General features: G+C 30.2%; 1 protein-coding gene across 6 annotated transcripts in view; it reads left to right on the plus strand.

The window, feature by feature from the left end:
* LOC143055412 (uncharacterized) overlaps nucleotides 1-19711 on the plus strand; it is a 55783-nt gene that overhangs the window by 19001 nt on the left and 17071 nt on the right. Inside the window, exon 1 of one of the 6 annotated variants that reach the window (XM_076228546.1) lies at nucleotides 13189-13241. The exons of 3 other annotated variants lie outside the window; for them this stretch is intronic. In XM_076228546.1, coding sequence (XP_076084661.1) covers nucleotides 13204-13241 — 38 coding nt within the window. In that variant the 5' untranslated portion in view covers nucleotides 13189-13203. Of the gene's footprint in view, nucleotides 1-13188; nucleotides 13242-16084; nucleotides 16234-19605; nucleotides 19677-19711 lie in introns of those variants that run through there. 2 more of the 6 variants (XM_076228549.1, XM_076228548.1) reach the window with 2 other exon arrangements.

Raw genomic sequence — 19711 nt, forward strand, 5'->3', positions numbered from 1 at the left:
TTTCAAAAACTCATTAGATTTGTGTAACATTTGTGAAAGTAAAAAAGTTACCTGTCAGTTTAATGTTTATAGTATTAATACCTTGATGTGGTGACTGAGTTGACGTTACATACAACTTTTCATTGACTATGTGTCCTATAATGTCTCAGAAAAGATGTATTTGATCAAAGATTCTTAAACTAAAACAAATTGGTGTAGAATTAAGTGTGTAGAATTGATACATAATTCTTAACATTTATGAGATTAAAATATTCGAGGGGAAAAAACACAAAATTGCTTACAAAATTTTTTGAACATACACTTTTGCTTTAAGCATACAAATTTAGTTGTCCTTGTTGACCAAAATGATTTCAGCAGAGAAGTGATAATAAATAGATGTCAAGTTTAATCAGAAAACTCCAAGAGGTTTTCATTTTAGAAAGTAGAAAAGATTTTTTTTTACATATTTACACTGGGTAGGGGAGAGTTGAACAAAGTTTTAGATCATCAATTTCATCGTGTGTTTTCTTCCTTGTGGGCAACACACCCTCTTGTGACTTCCTCTTCATCTCTTGCTTAGAAAATTCTGGACTGACTAAATTACATAACCAATTTTTGAACTAAAGAGTAGCATGAAATTTAAAGTTAAAATTTCATGGAAAAACACTTTTGACCACTTATACATTTGTTGTTTTTTTTTTGTTAAAAACAAGTGACTTCAGCTGAAACAGATAACTTCTTTCAATCCCATAAATTCAACCCACTTTCCTCAAAATTTGAGATATTGTCATCTTTTTGAGTTATAATAAAACCTGCAAATTTAATTTTTAATTTCATCAAAAATCTCATTTTAAGTTAGCTGCGACAGACAGTCGATATAATGTTTGATACTGTTATTCTGAGGTATGCTTTCATGTTTTTTATATAGATAGAATATTTGTTTTCCTGTTTGTTTGGTTTTACACTAGTCATTTTTGGGGCCCTTTATAGCTTGCTGTTTGGTATGAGCCATGCAAGGCTCTCTGCTCAAGACCATACTTTCACCTATAATGGTTTACTTTTACAAATTGTGACAAACAGAGTAAATGCATATATATATCATTGTATTAAGATCTGTTTAAATGGTTTTCTCCAACGAATTTGAAATAATTAAAAGTAAGAGTGATATGGAAAACATTCAAGATTTTTTTTACCACAGTGGTATCTGTTGCTAGGTATTGCTCGAGTGTGTTTGGTATCTGTTACTAGATATTGCTAAAGTGTTGTTACTTATTATTGCTAGAGTGTGGAATTTGTTACTAGGCATTGTTGGAGAGTGGTATCTGTTACTAGGTATTGCTAGAGTGTTGTTACTAGGTATTGCTAAAGTGTGGTATTTGTTACTAGGCATTGCTTGAGAGTGGTATCTGATACTAGGTATTGCTGGAGTGTTGTTACTAGGTATTACTAGAGTGTTGTTACTAGGTATTACTAGAGTGTTGTTACTAGGTATTGCTAGAGTGTTGTTACTAGGTATTGCTAGAGTGTTGTTACTAGGTATTACTAGAGTGTTGTTACTAGGTATTACTAGAGTGTTGTTATTAGGTATTGCTAGAGTGTTGTTACTAGGTATTGCTAGAGTGTTGTTACTAGGTATTGCTAGAGTGTTGTTACTAGGTATTACTAGAGTGTTGTTACTAGGTATTACTAGAGTGTTGTTACTAGGTATTGCTAGAGTGTTGTTACTAGGTATTGCTAAAGTGTGGTATTTGTTACAATGGGATTGCTGGAGTTTGGTATTTGTTGCTATGTATTGCTGGAGTGTGGTCTTTGTTGCTTGGTATTGCTGGAGTGTGGTATTTGTTACTAGGTAGTGCTGGAGTGTGGTATGGTTGCTAGGTATTGCTGGAGTGTGGTATCTTGTACTAGGTAGTGCTGGAGTGTGGTTTCTATTACTAGGTATTGCTGGAGTGTGGTATCTATTAATAGGTATTGCTGGAGTTAGGTATATGTTACTAGGCATTGCTAAAGTAGTATCTGTTGGTAGGTATTGCTGGAGTGTTGTATCTTTTACTAGGTAATGCTGGAGTGTGCTATTTTTACTAGGTATTGCAGGAGTGTACTTTTTGTTACTAGGTATTGCTGGAGTGTGGTATTGTTATGTTACTAGATACTGACTGAAGCCTGCCTCAAGGTGCTGGAGTGTGGTATTGTTATGTTACTAGATGTTGACTGAAGCCTGCCTCAAGGTGCTGGAGTGTGGTATTGTTATGTTACTAGATGTTGACTGAAGCCTGCCTCAAGGTGCTGGAGTGTGGTATTGTTATGTTACTAGATACTGACTGAAGCCTGCCTCAAGGTGCTGGATTTTTTTAGTGTGTTGAAGACTCGTTGGTGGCAGTCAGCTGTTTCTGCTCTTTGGTCGGGTTGTTGTCTCTTTGACACATTCTAAATTTCCATTCTCAATATTATTAAGAAGTTCAAATTTCTTGTGGCATACTTGTTTGTAATATTTCAATAATATCCAGAAAAGAATATGACAAAATCTGGGTTTTATGGGTGTTTTTTTTTTTGTTGTTTAAATCAGGATAGTAACTTGGCCAAATAAAGTTGGATAAAACTTTTTGTTCTTATATATAAAGTCAATCTTTTTAAATTTGGGTGCGGATCAAGTTTCTGATCTTTTTGATTTTGATGACATATGAAATGTGAGGGTTTATTTCCCCAAATTGTTGATTTTAATGTAAAAGATATAGATCAGGCAAAAACAAATTACTTAGTATGTAAAATAAGAAGATAAGAACTTCCTGGAAATGGGATGAAAAAGTGTCCTACCCTTAGCTACTGACAGGAAATATGATTCACTAACTTTTGTCCAACCCTTGACCATTTCCTGGAAAACAGTACTTGAAAGGGAAAACACCTTTGAAACATATAGTTGAATTTAATCCACAAATAAACTGTCTTATACCCTCCTTGAAACTTTTCATAAACCCTGTAAAAAAAAAAAAAATTATCATCACTTTTAAAATTAAGTTTGAAACATGGTTTCAAATATATTTAATTTTAGATGCAGAATTCATTAATTTTATGATTAAATGCATTGCAATGAATTTCAAAATTAAATCAGTATGAACAAATCTAATGCTTCTTGAAAGACCTAGCTGTGAAATGTTTATCAAAAGGCTACTCAGCGTGGTGTAACAAGTTTAGATTAGACACAAAAAAAATGTATAACTTTCAGATTTCTATTAAAAAACTTAATATTTTTTATTGAAAAAAATCTCTAATATGATGGAAAGAATCCCCTTTTGTGCCTCCCTGGTTGCTGCAATTTCTCCCATAAAAGGTCCTCAATGAATGCACATCTTAAAGAAGAGCTTTTTACTAATCAATGGAACATCTTATTTTAGATGATTATATTTCTTTGTCCAGTGGTCAGCGGCTTGACCAGTGTCCAGTGGCCCTTTGACCTCAGACAAGATAAAGCATGACAGTAAAAAATGACCGCATGACCCGATGGACAATGGTAAAAATGATAGTTTAACACATCAATGTGTTGGGACTGTCGCATCATGAAAATGGGCGCTTTGTTCCAATCTGGCTCAAATTTCCATTTTCTAAAGTGCAAGGAATTTAAATGTTTTAATTATGCACTGGTTTTTTTGAAAAGTTGAAAGATGAATTAGAAATGTTCAAGTGGTAACATTTGGATAATAATTTGGTATTACAAATGCATTTGATGGGTCTGAACAAATGCACTATTAAAGACGTGTTAAATTTCAAATAAATGTTTGGACGATTGAAAAAAAGGGAAATATTTTAAACAGCTAGAAAAAAATGTATGTTATGGTCGTATAAGATTTTGGAAGATTTATTTATAAGCTTCCTAAAATTTCTAAATTCAAAATTTGTATACACTGACATATTGGATAAATTTATATTTTTAAAGAGTTTTTAAAAAAAATGATTTAAACAAACATGATTTTACTCTAATAAAGTATGAGAAAACATTTTGTTTTGTATTATGTCCCCTGGATGTCTTTCAGTGTTGTTGAGATACAGTTTTGTTGATGTCAAAATAAATTACTCTACATTTCCCTTTATTTATGTAACGTTTGACTTGTTTTCTTCTGTCAGCATCTCTCATTTGAAAAAAAAATCCTAAGAGGGTAAACTCCTACTGTTTGAAGGTGAAACCTTTTTATTTGACATTCTGAAAACTTCCCTCCAACAATGTTCCCAATGTGGTATAAAATTATCTCCTTTTTTTTTAAATCCTAAAAGGGATTTTTAAATCTCCAAATTTTTGAAGGTTGAATTATTTCATTGCTGTCAGCATTCTGACTAGGGTTTTTGAGGGTGACATAGCTGTTAATTTCTGCTTCATTTGGTCTCTTGTGGAGAGTTGTCTCACTGGCAATCATACCACATCTTCTTTTTTTTATAATTAAAACCTTCAACAATGTTCAAGATAAAGTTGAACCTTTTCTGTTTGTTGACATTCTGAAAGCTGTTGGATAAAACATGCAAAGAAAACTATTTGTACATCTATCATTCACATTTATCACACCTAGCCAGGGGGGGGGTTAGTTGGGTTTGTATGAACCCCTCTTGATTACTTATAAGCACTGATAAACTTGACATTCTATTTGAATTGTAACTGTTAAAGTTGAATATGATAGTATTGAACCCCAACTTGGAAATTACTGCCTACATGCTTGTTTATGACAACAAGAAATGTCAACAACAAGTTTCATAATTTATTACATAATTTCAAAAATGGCAAGAACCTTTAGTTGTTTGGCCTGCCTCAATTCCATTTGGCTTAGGCATCTTTGTTTTTTTACACCTTTTCCATACAAGAATAAAAATAACCATTCCTTGCATTTGCCCTTTTGGTTAATGCTATTCATTCAATTTTTTTAACGATTTAATTTTGTTTTTCATAACTTTGACTTCCTGATAGCATGTCCATACCAGGAAAAAAATGACCTATCCCTGCATTTGACCTTTTAGTTTAAATGCCATCTACTAAAGTTTTTTAATATGTTAATTTGTTTTTCCTAGCTGAGCTTCCTGTATTCTTAATTTTTTCTAACCAAAGGACAAATCAATTAAACTTCAATTTTTATGAATAAAACCTGTGAATTTTGTATTTTTAGGACTTTCTGTTTTGAAATTTCCTCAGAGTTCAGTATTTTTGTGATTTTACTTTTTAGATGCAACGAATGCAGGAATTTGTGAAACTTGCTTAATTTAAAAGTCTTTTTATACTATTGCTTTCTTTTTCAAAGTAACAGTGTTTCAAATTTACAAAATACAAATTTCAAGATGGCTTATACACTGTGCTTAAACGGCTGTGGGTAACTTAAGTTACCCACAGCCCAAGATGGAGCCGCCTTGCGTCGGTTAGATACTTTTCTTCTATAGAATAACAATACCACGAATGCATCAATTAAACAACTGAATTTAAAAGTTGTATTAATCGTTTAGGGAAACCCCTAAACTGGAAAGGTCATTAAATTCTACAAAATAAACGATCACAGCACGATTTTAAAAAACACTTAGGCTGTCCGTAACTTCAAAACAACTTGTCCGTAACTTTTTTCATCATACCAATAGAGATGTCCGTAACTTTCAAAGAATCGACATACGCGGATGAAATGTTTAAACTGATGATAGAGATTGTATCGAACACATATTCACAAAACGAAGTAGATGTCTAGTATGATGTAATTCATTGTAACGATGGAAGACAAAATTGGGAAAAATATGAAAAAATCACGATAAATCCGCAAAACTCGGGTCTCATTTTGTATAACGTCGGGGTACCCGAATCGCCTAGTTCGGAGGGTTGTTTCCGATCATAGCAGATAAACTGTTGAAACATCATTGTTCGTTTTTATTTTTGAACAAGTAGACTACACAAGTATTTTTTACACATACATGTAGCATGTATACACTTACTGATTTTCTGCCAGCAACGACAAGCCGGGTAGCGTGAATCCGGGATTTTGGAGGGGAACCCAAATTGCCCAGGCATGCAGTGGATAGACTATACGAGACTTAAGTGCACAAACTGTTTCCGTCTTTTTGAAAAAGCCAAAAACACTTTTCTCTCATCCCTACAAAAACAAATCCCATCAACATTGACAGTAAAATAAAAGGGATGTCAATCTGGACACACTGGGACGTTGCGCACGGTGATATTGCGGCACCCTGGCCAAGATTTACAGTAAATGGGAAAACTTAAAAAAGGACATTTTGTATAAATGAAAAAACCTAGTTTTACAGCTAGCTGCATATTTCATTTGTATGCAAGTTGCATTAAATCTCATTAAACTGAATAAAACTAAAAGACACAATAGGTAAAAGTCAGTGACAATAAAAGGAAAAGAGCAGTCAACATAGTGTAACAATTCGACATAGTATATAAAAATATAAATAACTACGTAGGACAACAGGGTAATGTAATAGTCTAACAACCCCTGATAACATACAAAGGGAGAGAAAAAACATACTAGGAAACATATTCAAAAAATCATAACACTATAACTAACTGGTGGGATGTATAAATACCGAGTTGCGTCAAAGAGTATTCATCAAAATACACATAGAAAGAAACAGAGGTGAAGGTAAACCGCAAACATATAATTAAACTCAAAACATTAACGAGTATGGAAAAGCCTTGGTCTGACAAGCGAAAAACGTCGATAAGACGCACGTCAGTAAATAAAAGTTCAAACCATAACCAGGATGGAGTACCACAAACCCCACATAAAACTTCTGTGGTGTAAGTATGATTGCGTTAATAAAATCACATTTGGTGGTGAATGAGTAGTATAAACGGCCGCGAAGGTTACAAATATGATGTTAATGGTCTTCTAATTGTTGAAATTATAATTTTAAAAATTTTAAATCAAAAGTTACCCACATCTAAAAATAAAGTTACGGACAGTCTGCTTAGTTTCGATAAAAAAGTTACGGACATCTTATGCATTTTTTAAAGTTGACCTTGCGCTTTAGTGAACTCTATATTAACAAATGTATGGTAATTTTTAGTCATTTCTTTATTCAATAATCCTATAAATATTTACGTTCTGCATGAAAAACGTCGCAAAAGATACATTTTGTATGAATTAAATATCAACGAGTTTAGAGTCCGCCATCTTGGGCTGTGGGTAACTTAAGTTACCCACAGCCGTTTAAGCACAGTGTTATAGGACCAAATGTCGAAACCATGCAGTATTTAGTATTCCCTAAAAAAAAGAAAATAATTTTCAACCATGAAAATTTATACCAATGAAAAGATTTAAATCAACAGTATGCATCTAACGAATATAACTACTTAAAAAAAATCAAATTAAGCTAAAAATATATTTGATTTGCTACCTTTCAAAGTGGATAAAAATAGATGTGGGGTATAAGTCAATTAGACAGAAACCCAACAAAAAAATAAGCTAAATAGCACATTGACCTTTTTGTGATTAAAAACTGGAGGCTCAAAGTTGTTTAATTGTGTATAAGCACCATTATCTGAACAACTTTTATAAAGAGAGATGGACGACTTGATGTCGGCTTTACGTCCAGTGATAAATATTTCCTTTAAAAGAAATATTTTTGCATATAGAAACTTTGGTCTTTTTGTCTTTATTTTTATGAAAATGACAGATTATATCAATTTGGAATTTATGTTGTATCTAGAATGGTCAGTGCTTAATAACTAGAATAATATTTCTGATATTGATTCACAAAAAATCAGTTAATGATCTTAATTTTGACTGCAGATGGACAATGGACAATGGTCATCTTAATATTATCAACCTGTTACCATGACAATGGAGTCCTTTACTTTCAAACTTAATCTTTTTATCTGTGAAAGTTAATTACTTTTCTATGATTATCATTGATTATTGGTAATTGGTTCTACTCTTTTATAACATGAAAAAACATAATTTGTAGTAGTATTTTCTGTTACCTAAGTGTATAAGTTAAAGTAATTGTCTTTAATCAGACTAAAGGATTATGGAAAGGGGGAAATTGTTTAATCATGTAAAGGAAATTGATAAAATAGTAGGAGGGGGGTCTATAAGAAGTTGAAATGGTATACATGCACCAGGGTTGAAAGTAAAAGAAGAGAAGAAAAGCAAGAACAGTAACTTAGAATCTGATTTTACCATTTGAAAAGGGACTTTCCATTTTGAGTTTTCCGCAGAGTTTTACTTTTTGAGATAAATTACCCTTTGATTTGTGAGGCATTTTAAAGTATACAAAATATGGCTTTATGAAAACATCTTGATCATAATTTAATATTTGAAATCAATTTTTTTATATCTCAATTTTTTGTTAATGAAAAATATTTAAAATTTGATCAAATTAAAAATCAAAATTTGAAAGCAACAAAAACAAATATACTGAATGAATAAAAGTAACTATCAGAACTGCTATTAAAGGCTGCATCAAAAACTAGCATTAAAAAACGAGCATGCATAAATAAGCTGACATTTTAAGTGGACTTCTTCAAATTTCATGTTCTCCTTAAAACGAGTCATTAAATATTAATATTATCCATGACCTTTTATTGATTCACTTGTAAGGGTCATAAAATAATCACATGTTTTTTAACAACTTCTTTCAATAGAAATTTATAAACTTGTCAAAAACATACTCGAAAAGGCATTTAGACCCATGTCGCCTGTTTTAAAACCTTTAATTAAACAATGTTTTCTATTGTGTTTAGATTTGTTAACAAACTATCACAGATGTTTTGTGGCCGATAATTTCCTAAAACATGTGCTCAGCCGATTTGTTGGTTAATTGTAACCTCATCACTGCCATTTCAAGAAAGCATCAACTTGAAATATGTTAATTTGTTTTTGATAGAAAAAATGAAATGAAATGGAAACATTTGTAAATGATAGTTGGCACTTAAATGACGTCTTTTCTTTTTGGGTTGCTGTGTGATTTAAAAATACTTCTCATTCTATTATTCATATTGAATTTTGTTAAAAGGTATTCAAATGAAAACAGTGACTCACTGGCCACAGGAAATTTCACTTAAACAAAACAATTTTTTTTCAATATTTATGAATTTTAAGAAATAAGAATTTAAAACATTTAGAAATTACAATTTGTTCAAAAAAAAATATGGAAGGTTTTTTTTTCTCATATTACTTTCATTACTGATAGAAAATTGAAGCATATTTCTTAAAGCTCCGATATGACTCGAATTGATACTTGATATACTCAGGCCAGTCTTTAAGTTACTGACAAAAATCATAACTAGTAAAGTGACCTCTTGCCATCTTTTTTAGACGGGCTAAACTATCCGTCAGATTTGGTAAAAATCTACGAATTAATCTAATATTGTCCTTCATTGGTATTTCTGGTTGATTTCCCGTGAGTTTTGTGATTTGCTGTATTTTATACTGTCAGATCTTGTCAGCCGACAAATTAGTATCTGACATTCAGAAAAAGGTTTTAAAAGGTGACGTTAGGCAAAGAAGAAAAATTATATTGGCATAATGGAGTTAATTAAATGATTGTCTCCCTTGATTTGTCAGAAAACATTGAGAAATGATTGTTGGTCAAAAGTCATTATTTTCTAAGATAGGTTTTTGTTACGTGTATTGAACCACCAAAGCATTAGGACTTTAGTATATTATTTAAAGAAGTAAAAATTGATATATATATGCCAAAAACATCCTTCTGTCTCTTCGTCCCTCCTTCAAGGAATGACTGATTGTTGGTCATAAGTCATTATTTTCCAAGATAGGTTTTGTTACAAGAAATTATTGAACTATACCAAAAGGCAGGACTTTTATACAAAAGGAATCAAAAAATGATATGATATAAAAAAAAAAAAAACATCCTCCCTTTGTCCCTCCTTCAGTAAATGACCAAGACACTAAGGACTGTTTGTTATTTGTCGGAAGTAAAATGATATTCCATATTTTTCCAAGATCTACTTTAAAGTCTGGATCCGTGATTGATTATCTGTCTTCTAGAAAATAGTTAATCATAATTTTTGCTGACCTTTTGGGGTTATAGCAAGGCCAGTGGTCAATAAATGACCATTGCTATGTCATATCTTGTATTTTTAATTACATTTTTCAATCTAGATGGTCATTAGAGTAATGCATTTCTGCATCCACAGGGAAACCATACCGTCAAATTTCTGACGGCTTTTTTATGTCCATTCAATTGTTGCAATTGCAAGGACAGTGGTCAGTCAAAATTGACCAGTGCTGCATCATAATTTGTATTTTTAGAGACAAGATGACCAGTGCTTCAATCGATTAACTTTGTCCTTTCAAAAGAGTAATTGATATTCATTTCAAAAGACAGAGGAGGGGGAAGTTGAGGAAAATTATTAGTTATTCAATTATCATTCAATTTTTTGTACAAAATGATAACATAATTTTGTAAAATTAATTTTTTATTTTTGTTGCTTATGCTGCACGAAACATTCATTACTATGTCTTGAAAATCCAGTTAGACGTATCTCCAATGTTGTGGCAGATCCAGGGGATGAACTCACCCCCCCCCCCCCCCCCACACCCTTTTTTTGACAATCAATGAACAATTTTTCAAAGTAATTACCTTGATATACACTTGTATGTATTGTAATGTTAAAAAATCAGCGATATAAACATTGTCCCCCTTTCTTCTGGGTTGGGAATCCCCCTTGAAAAAATGACTGGATCAGCCCCTGCAACGGAATAATCAACCAGGTTTTGGAACGATTTTTTCAAAGTAATTACCTTAATATACACATTGTATGTACTGTTAAAAAATCAGCGATATAAACATGGTCTTTCCCAAGAGGTTGAAATCAATGTTTTTTACAATACCAATCTTGTTACAAACAAAAGACTGAACTCAAGCTATTTGCGATGTTTTTTTACACAATATATTGATTGGCTTAAGTGGTCAAGCTGTGGTCATAATGTACTAAAATATTGTTTTTTCCTCTCTTGATGAAGTTAATCAAAATTTATATCTCACTCAGTCCATAAAGTGGAATGCATTTGATCAGGTAAATGTATGTTTTATATTCACTTCTCTTTGGGTTTTGGGGGGGTAGGGGAAGGAAGGGGGCTTATTTCTTTTATGGTAAAAAACTGGGTTCTTTGGTATTTGTTAATGAGACAGCAATCGAACAACTAATGTTTGTTTTTTTAATTTTTTTTGGAGGTAATGGAAAGGGATGGGGCTGATTTCTTCTATGACAATAGACTGGGTTCTTTGGTATTTGTTAATGAGACAGCAATCCAACAACAAATGTATGTTTTTTATTTACTTCTTTTTTTTTTGGAGGTAGGGAAAAGGAGGGGCTGATTTCTTCTATGACAATAAACTGGGTTATTAAATGGGTATTTGTTCATGAGACAGCAATCCAACAACAAAAACACAATGAGCTATCTGGAGATTGGAACTTCTTTATATAAGAATAATATGTGATATGATTGCTACAGAAAAAAACAACTACTGTTGATTTATTTATTTTTTGTGGATAGTAATTTTACTAGTGTCTGCAAAAAATCCTCTAGAAAACTTGTACTTGGTTGAACATTCAAATTCTAAGTTCACCTGTACTGAATATTGGAATCCAACAAATGAAGTTGAATTCTAAGTAAAGGTCAATGTATGACCTTCAATAATGAGCAAAACCCAAACTGCTTAGCAAGCTATAATAAGCATTGAAATGATAAATCTGAAACATAATATTTGATATAATATACAGCAACAAACAACAACCCCTGTATGGTAGTGTTTGAGTATTGGTAGACTAGTCCATTAACCGTATTCTGAAACTACGAAAACTGGTGAACACCAAATAAGGCATAAAAGTAATGAAATGTAAGATTTGATTCTATATTCCTATTTGGTAGTTTTATTGCAGCGCTTTTCCCTCCTAGACAGCCATGAAATTATAATTGAAAAAAAATCTTGTTATTTCAAAGCTACATAAAAAAGAATGTCTTTAGGGTTTTAGTGGAGGTCATTTTTCTTCCCTTTCGAAAAAGATCTTGTTAGTTCAAAACAAAAAAAAAAGACATTAAAATAGATATAGTGGTGGTTGTTTTTCTTCCTAAGCAAAAAAATTGACGTCAAGATAGTTAAAGTGGTGGTTATTATTTTTCTCATTCCTAAATATCTTGTTAATTCAAAGAATGAAAAAGACGTCAAGAAATTTTAAAAGTTGTTATTTTTCTTTGCCTCATTTACACATCCTCCAGACTTTTTTGTAAAACTTGTTTACTTCAAAGTCTAAATGTCAAATAGATATATATTTTTAGATATTAATATTTGTTGACATTTTGCAGATGTTATTTATGAATTCTTATAAAATTATAGAGGGAACTTTTAAAGTCATGAAAGGGGTATCCTATACAAATTTTTTTTTTTTATAGATTTTAAAAATGTCTTATTAAATCTAATCTATGGTCATTGTCCAAAAACCAAGATTTTTCAGAATATTTTTCTTTTTAGATATAAATTTAATTTGATGTTTTAAAAAGCAAGTGAACAGCACAATTTGGTCTAATTTAAGGCACATTTTTTTTTTCAAAATTAGAATTAAAATGGGAAAGTCTGTAAGTAAATAACACTCTCAAAAATGTCTATCCCTGAAAAATGTCCTTAAGATCACAAATTGTCCAAACATTGTTAATTTTCTTCTTGTGAGTACTTTTGGACCTAGTCAGGTTTAAGTGATATTTCGGTTAATGAATCAAAAAATTTCTCACTTTTGATTGTAATAAATCCTTGGTAAAATATCGTGTTAATGAATCTTGTGAATGACTTTTTTAGTTTTTGTTAATGAAAATCGTGAATGAAATTTTTTAAGCCAATGAGAATCTTGCTGACTGTCATACGACTTACTTTGACATTTCAAAAAGCCGTAGGAGTGAGAGCTGTTTCCGTTCACACATTTTTGTCAAAAACATGTTTGTTCTTTTTCTCTACTATAAGACACATAGTAAAACCGACCTTCTGAAAAAATTAGCACCTTTGCCGTCAGCTATTTTTTGTTACTTTTATGAATGAAATTTTATCCAGCCAATCAGTGTTGGATAAAGAATCTTGTTATCCAATCAAATTTGACTCTGACCTTATATGAATGAAAGTGTAGTAAAACCTAAGTCTGTAGTACGGTATAGTAACAAGGTGCGAAGTTGTTTAGAGACAAACAAACAGCTAAGTGTCATCGACTTAAACAATTGCTTGAACATTCTGATGCCATCATATTTCATTTATAGGAAGATTGCTAAAATGTAAGTTGTAATTTGTTATCTTGAATTTGAGCAGCGCTTGCGTTGCAACGAAGAGTGATTTCAAACTTCTTAGTCTTTTTGTAAGAAATTATGGGGGAACAAATTGTAGTCGGTTTCACAAAAAACTTACGACTACAATTGACTAAGATTTATCTACAAAAGTAGCATATTCTGAGTTGTTCATGACTTACAATCAAGCTTAATCGTAAGTTGTTTTGTTAAATAGATTCTTGAATATTTCAGACTGTAAAAGTCAAACTATATAATTTTTTCTTAAGCTGTACGTATTAAGATAAAAACAGCCATAAATGTTGAGTTCCATATTTAATGGAGCAGAATATTGGTACCCATCCAGATGACCTGATGTCACTCGTTGTTTCAAAGGCTCCAGTTAAAAATTCTTTGTATATCTATTGCTTTTACTCAGCTCTTTGTTATGTTTATTTCTTGTCTGCATTCATAATTATCTCCCCTTGAATTCATATTTCAAAGGGAAGTAATTGAAAAACTTTTCTCAATTCTTTCATTGGGTTAAAAAAGATATGCAAGATGTACAGTGCTAAGGCAATTGAAATAATGACTGAAATATTAGTATTTATACATCCTTTGGTTTTTAATGGAAGTATAGTTAATCTAGATATTTTTTCTGCAGTCAATTTTTTCTTGAAGAGTTGTTGCGAGTTATAAGATATGTCCTTTTGAGGTGTCATTCTCAGTCAAATTTTCTTCAATAGTTATTTTGTTTAATCATTTCATATCACACCTTATATGTGATATTGTCCTTCATAAGTTGTTGTGTTAATGAAAGTTGTGAATGAATGAAGAAACAGTGTGAATGAAAAGAAAACTTGTGAAATGGATTTGTTAATGAAAAAGAATGAACAAATTTTTTAATGAAAACTAGTGAATTTATTTGTTATGAAACTCGTGATTTGATTTGTTATGAAACTCATGAATGCATTTGTTAACGAATGAAAACTTGTGATAGAACTTTATTCAGCCAATAAGAATCAAGCTTGAAAAAATTGAATAATGACTGAAATATAATAATTTTAATATCTTTTGAGTTGTTGTGTCGTTGGGTTGCTGTCAAATGAGAATGTATATGCTGTATCTTTTTGGGTCATACTTTCTTAATTTCTTATTTTTCAATTGATTTAAATTGTTTTTTTAAATTTGAAATATGGAATTTGTTTAAATGACAAATAAAAGCATTATTAAATTATTATTTAGTATTCAAATTGAGCTTGTGAATTATCTTTTTTTGAAAATCACCATTGTCTGAATGGCTTTAATAAATTTGTCCAAAAGACATTTTCCTGGACATTTAAACCACATCAAATACAAAAATATTGATGTCTGCTCTTTTAAACCTTTTAACAGTGTTTTTATCATAAACGTTTTTATCATAAACAAAGACAGCTGACCAATGGGATGGACACAACAAACCAGGTTCTATTGATCTCGGCCTTTAATCATGGTTACAGTTTTACATATTATTCAATTTTTGTTTGCTCAACATTGATTAAATAAAATAGTTGCTAAGAAAAATGTTGTTTGGGACCCTTTTAATTAGCAGCATTGAATAGAAGTAATACAAAAAATCTGATGGCATATTTACTTATTTAAATATGTTTTTCATATCAATGTTTGCATTTGAGATTTTGAGTTGTGCAATATTTTATGTGATGAAATAAAAAGGGTCAAAAGTTTAATGATAATGAGAAAAAAGTCAAAAGGTGGGCTAATATTTAAAGGTAAAATTACATATGAATAGATAATGAATTTAAGTGAGAAAAATACCTGAGTTTTTAACATGAATACAAGATTCCAATATCATTGAATAATATTTCCGAATGGGATTTGAAGATGAAATAAAGTGCAAAATATCATAAATTTGAAAAATGAAAGAAAGTTAAAAGTTATTATAAAAAAAGAAAAACTAATATAAAAAGAAAACTAATTTTGATATGTAAGTTTTAAACAAAAACTTTTAAAAAAATTGAAGAAACATTGGCTTAAGATATGATCTTAAGCAGAAAAAAAACAACTTTCAGTAGCTAATTTTATTATACATATTATAAAATTGATTAAAAAATAAACCTGGATTTTGAGTGATATGAAAGGAGGAATCTGCCTTAAATATAAAAATAACAACATTATGTAAATATAACTTTTTAAAAAAATGTGTACACAAATTTTTATGACACACCCCTCTTAGCTTAAACTCTATTGATCAGTGGAGATTACGCAACCTTCAACCTCAGCATCCAGAATGATTAACATCTTGTGAACCTGGGAAAGGCAGATTGATCTTATGTATGAGTAAACATTGACCATATGTTTAATTATGTTTTCTTCCTCAAAGAAAAAACCTCTGGTCAACATATTCTGTTTTTCTTGACCAGTACTTATGTAAGGAAGGGGAGGAGGCTCTGTGTAGGGAATATCAAAACAATTTTATTTTGAAAATACAATTATAAAGGTTTTTTCATAGTTTTTTTCTCAATTTTGTTACATTCAATTTTCAACTAAATGCAAAACAAATCTCTTCATCAGTATTAATTTGAAGAAAGTAAGAAGTTTATGCACTTTTTTTTTGTACAGAAAAGTACAAATGATAAATTAATTAAATTGAATTTTATTGTCCCCCTCCTTTAATATCCCCCTCATAATGTATTTTATGAAGACCCCTTTCCCCTTAATATCCCCTAATAATCATTAAATTCTAAATGCAATTCTAAGTGAAGTTTTACTGATAAGAGCCCACTAACTTAACATGAGTCTTTTTTCACAAATATATATAGAGATTGACCATTGGTCAGTGTGTTGATAAGATAATAATGAAAGGTCGTAACTGTTTTACTTAGTTAATATTTACTTATGGGCCGGTCAGGACAGTTTTAAGGGAAAAAAGAAGCTGAGGTTTTTTTTTTTATTTGTGAGAAATGAATGCTGCAATGATCACACTACCAGAAGAAAATACATTTGGGTAAGACCATTTATTAATTATGTAATACATTGTAATTAACAGAGATAGTAGGTAGAGAGATTTTTACCTGTTAGGAATGCCTGTTAAAAGGATTATTGATTTTATAGTGGTCAGCTTGACCTCTAGGTTTTAAAAATTATGGCCATTTGTTTGCTTAGTTTTTATGAGGGCTGTTTTATTGCTTAACATCTAGAACATGTTGGGGGTTTATTTCGTCTTTTAAAAATCTTGAATGTTTGTATTATATGTATTTGGGATTTTAGATTGTAATTTTAAAGCCCTGGTTGTGGTTATAAAATAGTCATTATATACAATCCAGGAAAGATGACTCGAAAACGATAATTTCATTGCAGCTGTATTTTTTTAATGAATTATGCATAAAATATGTAAAAAATTATGAATGCAAATTTATTGATCGTATTGAACAAATAATAGAAAATCTGTTGCTACTTAGTACATATGTACTTACTTTTTATACAAAACATTTATGTTGTCCTAATTTTGGACTTTTATCAATTATACTTATATATTATATACAGTTGAAATTGTAGATACAAAAATTTAAAGCATTTTCAAAGTGCACTTAAACATTTTACAACTTAGGTACATACTATAACTTACTTAAAGAGTTAAACAATTACTTCTAATTTGTTTTGATGACTTTTATATCTTTAAGGTAACAAGTACTGTTATAAATTCAGATATTAATATGCATTTTGAATATTTCTCAAAATGACATTTTACCCAGATTGATTTGGAAAAGGGGGCTTTTTTTACGCAAAAATTAATTGACACTTGCAGTAAATGACTATTCATACCCTAATCTAACAATGCCCACACAAAAACTAACAATAAAAAAGAAGAAAAGAAAATAGTTTTCCATCTCAACATATATAGGAAAACATTGAAAAAAGTTTGCTTATAATAAGTAATTAAGTCTTCCAATAACTCCCTCGTACAAATGATGTTGTTGTTCTCAATCCAAAGAGACAGCAACCCAGAGAAACAAAATTAATACATGAAAGACATATATATATATATGCTGGCTGGAAAGATCAAGTTTCACTAGTTTTAGCTTTTACATTTTAAAAGATAAAATAGACTATTACATATTTTAAGTTTTTAAAATAATAATAAAGCATTATGTTTTAACAATGGAAGCAGTTCATTCAATTATATTAACATACGCTTAGTTTGATTAAAGGAGGGATTGCATTTGTTATGTTAAAGGAATAAATAATTACAGTATAATTTAATGAGGAGGGAATTTTACAACCGGTACAAAAAATGAAGCTGAAAAAAGAATATTAAATAGAGGCTTAAATTTAGAAAATTTCTAACTTTCATTTATCTCATTAAATGATGTATTAAATCTACTCAACTGGAAGATTACTATTTAAAACAAAGAAAATAAGCTGCCCTAATTAATTGTTTTCTTTGTTTTTAACAATTTCCTGTTTAATTCCCCAGAGAGAGATTTTCTAACCACTTAATGCACTCAAGCCTTTTTGTATGTTAATAATAAAACTTAATGACCAACTCTTATCTATGGCTTGCCTTTTGACCCAAATATTATTACATAACTGGTCAAGAGCAAAAATGTAAGGGCAGCTGTATTATCAACAAAACTCTCATAAATACATAGATTTCTAAGTAAATAAGTTGTGTCATTAGTGGGGCTCAGTGAAGGGGTTTGCAAAATTAATTGATGGGGGAAAAGATAGGGAGATTGCAGAAATTTAACAAAGCTGATATCAGTATTAGGGATAATATTCTTTGTAAAGAAGATATAAACTTTTTAAGTAGGATTTAAGGGCTGCTATTTATAATTTTATATACAGGGAAGATTTTGGTCAGTTCTTTAAGTGATTTTAAGGTTTTTGTTAATGAGTTTTTTTTTATCTAACGTCGTTTAGTACAGATTTTGAAAATTGATAATTTGAAGAGCGGTTCAAGATATTTTGAAACAAATTTCAGGAAATATAGTATTTGAAGTCAAAATCATCCCTGTGTAAAACAATGTGATACTTTTGTTGAGTTTGATATTTTTAAAAAGAGTTAAAACAACAAAATTGATAGAAAAAGGAATTTAGATGTATTTTATTTTATCAAAAGGAAATTATATATGGATATATCTTTATTAGCAATTGAAATAAAGATATGTTTGATTTTCCTCTATGGGTAGGTGAGGTGAGGGGTTATGATGAAATGAAATATTTTTTTATCTTCAAAAGTCCCCCTTGCACAGATCAAATTTCAAAAATGGGTCTCAAAATGTACAAGTCATTACATGAACATAACTATGCTTAAACAGCCCAATCTTCACTATATGTACACTAAGTCTTGAGTTTTATAACTTTTTTTAGATAAAGCAGATAGGGGGGTCACATGATTAACAATTTATCTTATTTTTATGAGGGTCGAGTATAGTATTTTAATCTTTAAAGTACTTTTATGGGAAAGAAGTTAAAAACTAAACATATGGTCATTTTAAAAGTCGTGACATCAATGTGGTTGCAATGTTATATTTGTTTTTAAAATAATTTTCCTTAATCAAATTGAGGTGTAACAATTTATGAATAGATTTGAGGTCATTGAGTTTATCAGTTTTCTCTGAATGATTTGCACAAAATACTCTTTTAATTTTACAATCCTGATTTTCAGTATAAATTAGTATCTGTACCCCTATTTTGTGAGGGTAAGATTATTTTTTATATTGATGCTCTGTGTTTTTTATGGTTTTTTTTCCTTTCTTACAAACATTATTATATTGTAATTCAGCTTGTTGTTAAATTTGTCTATGTTAAGTTATTTCCTGTCTTTAATTGATCATAAATGAGAGTTGTCTTTCTTCCAAAGCTTTATTATTTTTTATTTAAAGTTATCATTAGTAAAATATTATGATTGCAGTTTTAATTGTCAAATATATTTGAAAAACCTCATCCTTGGTAATTCAGAAATATATGCATTTTCTTTTTAAAGGCAAAAATTATGCTCCTCTTTAAGATCTAATTATTTAGAAGTTACATATATTGTTTTAATAAAACTAAAGTACAAGATATTGATCAGCAGCATAAATAGAATTTAACACTTCATTCAACTTTTCAATTCCAAATGCTTACAAAAGTTTTCAAACTTTATATTATCTATAATAATATATGTCAGTTCCAAAAGTTAAGACCTTTCCACATGAAACAGGGCATAAAGTGTTAAGTTCCCAACCTTTCCCAATCTTTTAAGTATTTTTATGGGAACAAAATGGAAAATACAACGTGTCGTCAAGTTCAAGCCAGCCTAGTTTTGTCAAAAGGACAGATAAGATACTTCTTGTAATAAGTACCATGTATTCATTTTTATTTCTCATAATCCATTTTACTAAAACAAAGAATGAATTCAGAAAAATTGCTCTCAGATATTCGCAGAGAATTGCTTGAATTTTTGAAGTAAGTTCTGATATTTTTTATTTCTAACAATATTT

Source organism: Mytilus galloprovincialis, chromosome 12, assembly GCF_965363235.1.
Source record: "Mytilus galloprovincialis chromosome 12, xbMytGall1.hap1.1, whole genome shotgun sequence".
In the NCBI taxonomy this organism is placed as follows: Eukaryota; Metazoa; Mollusca; class Bivalvia; order Mytilida; family Mytilidae; genus Mytilus; species Mytilus galloprovincialis.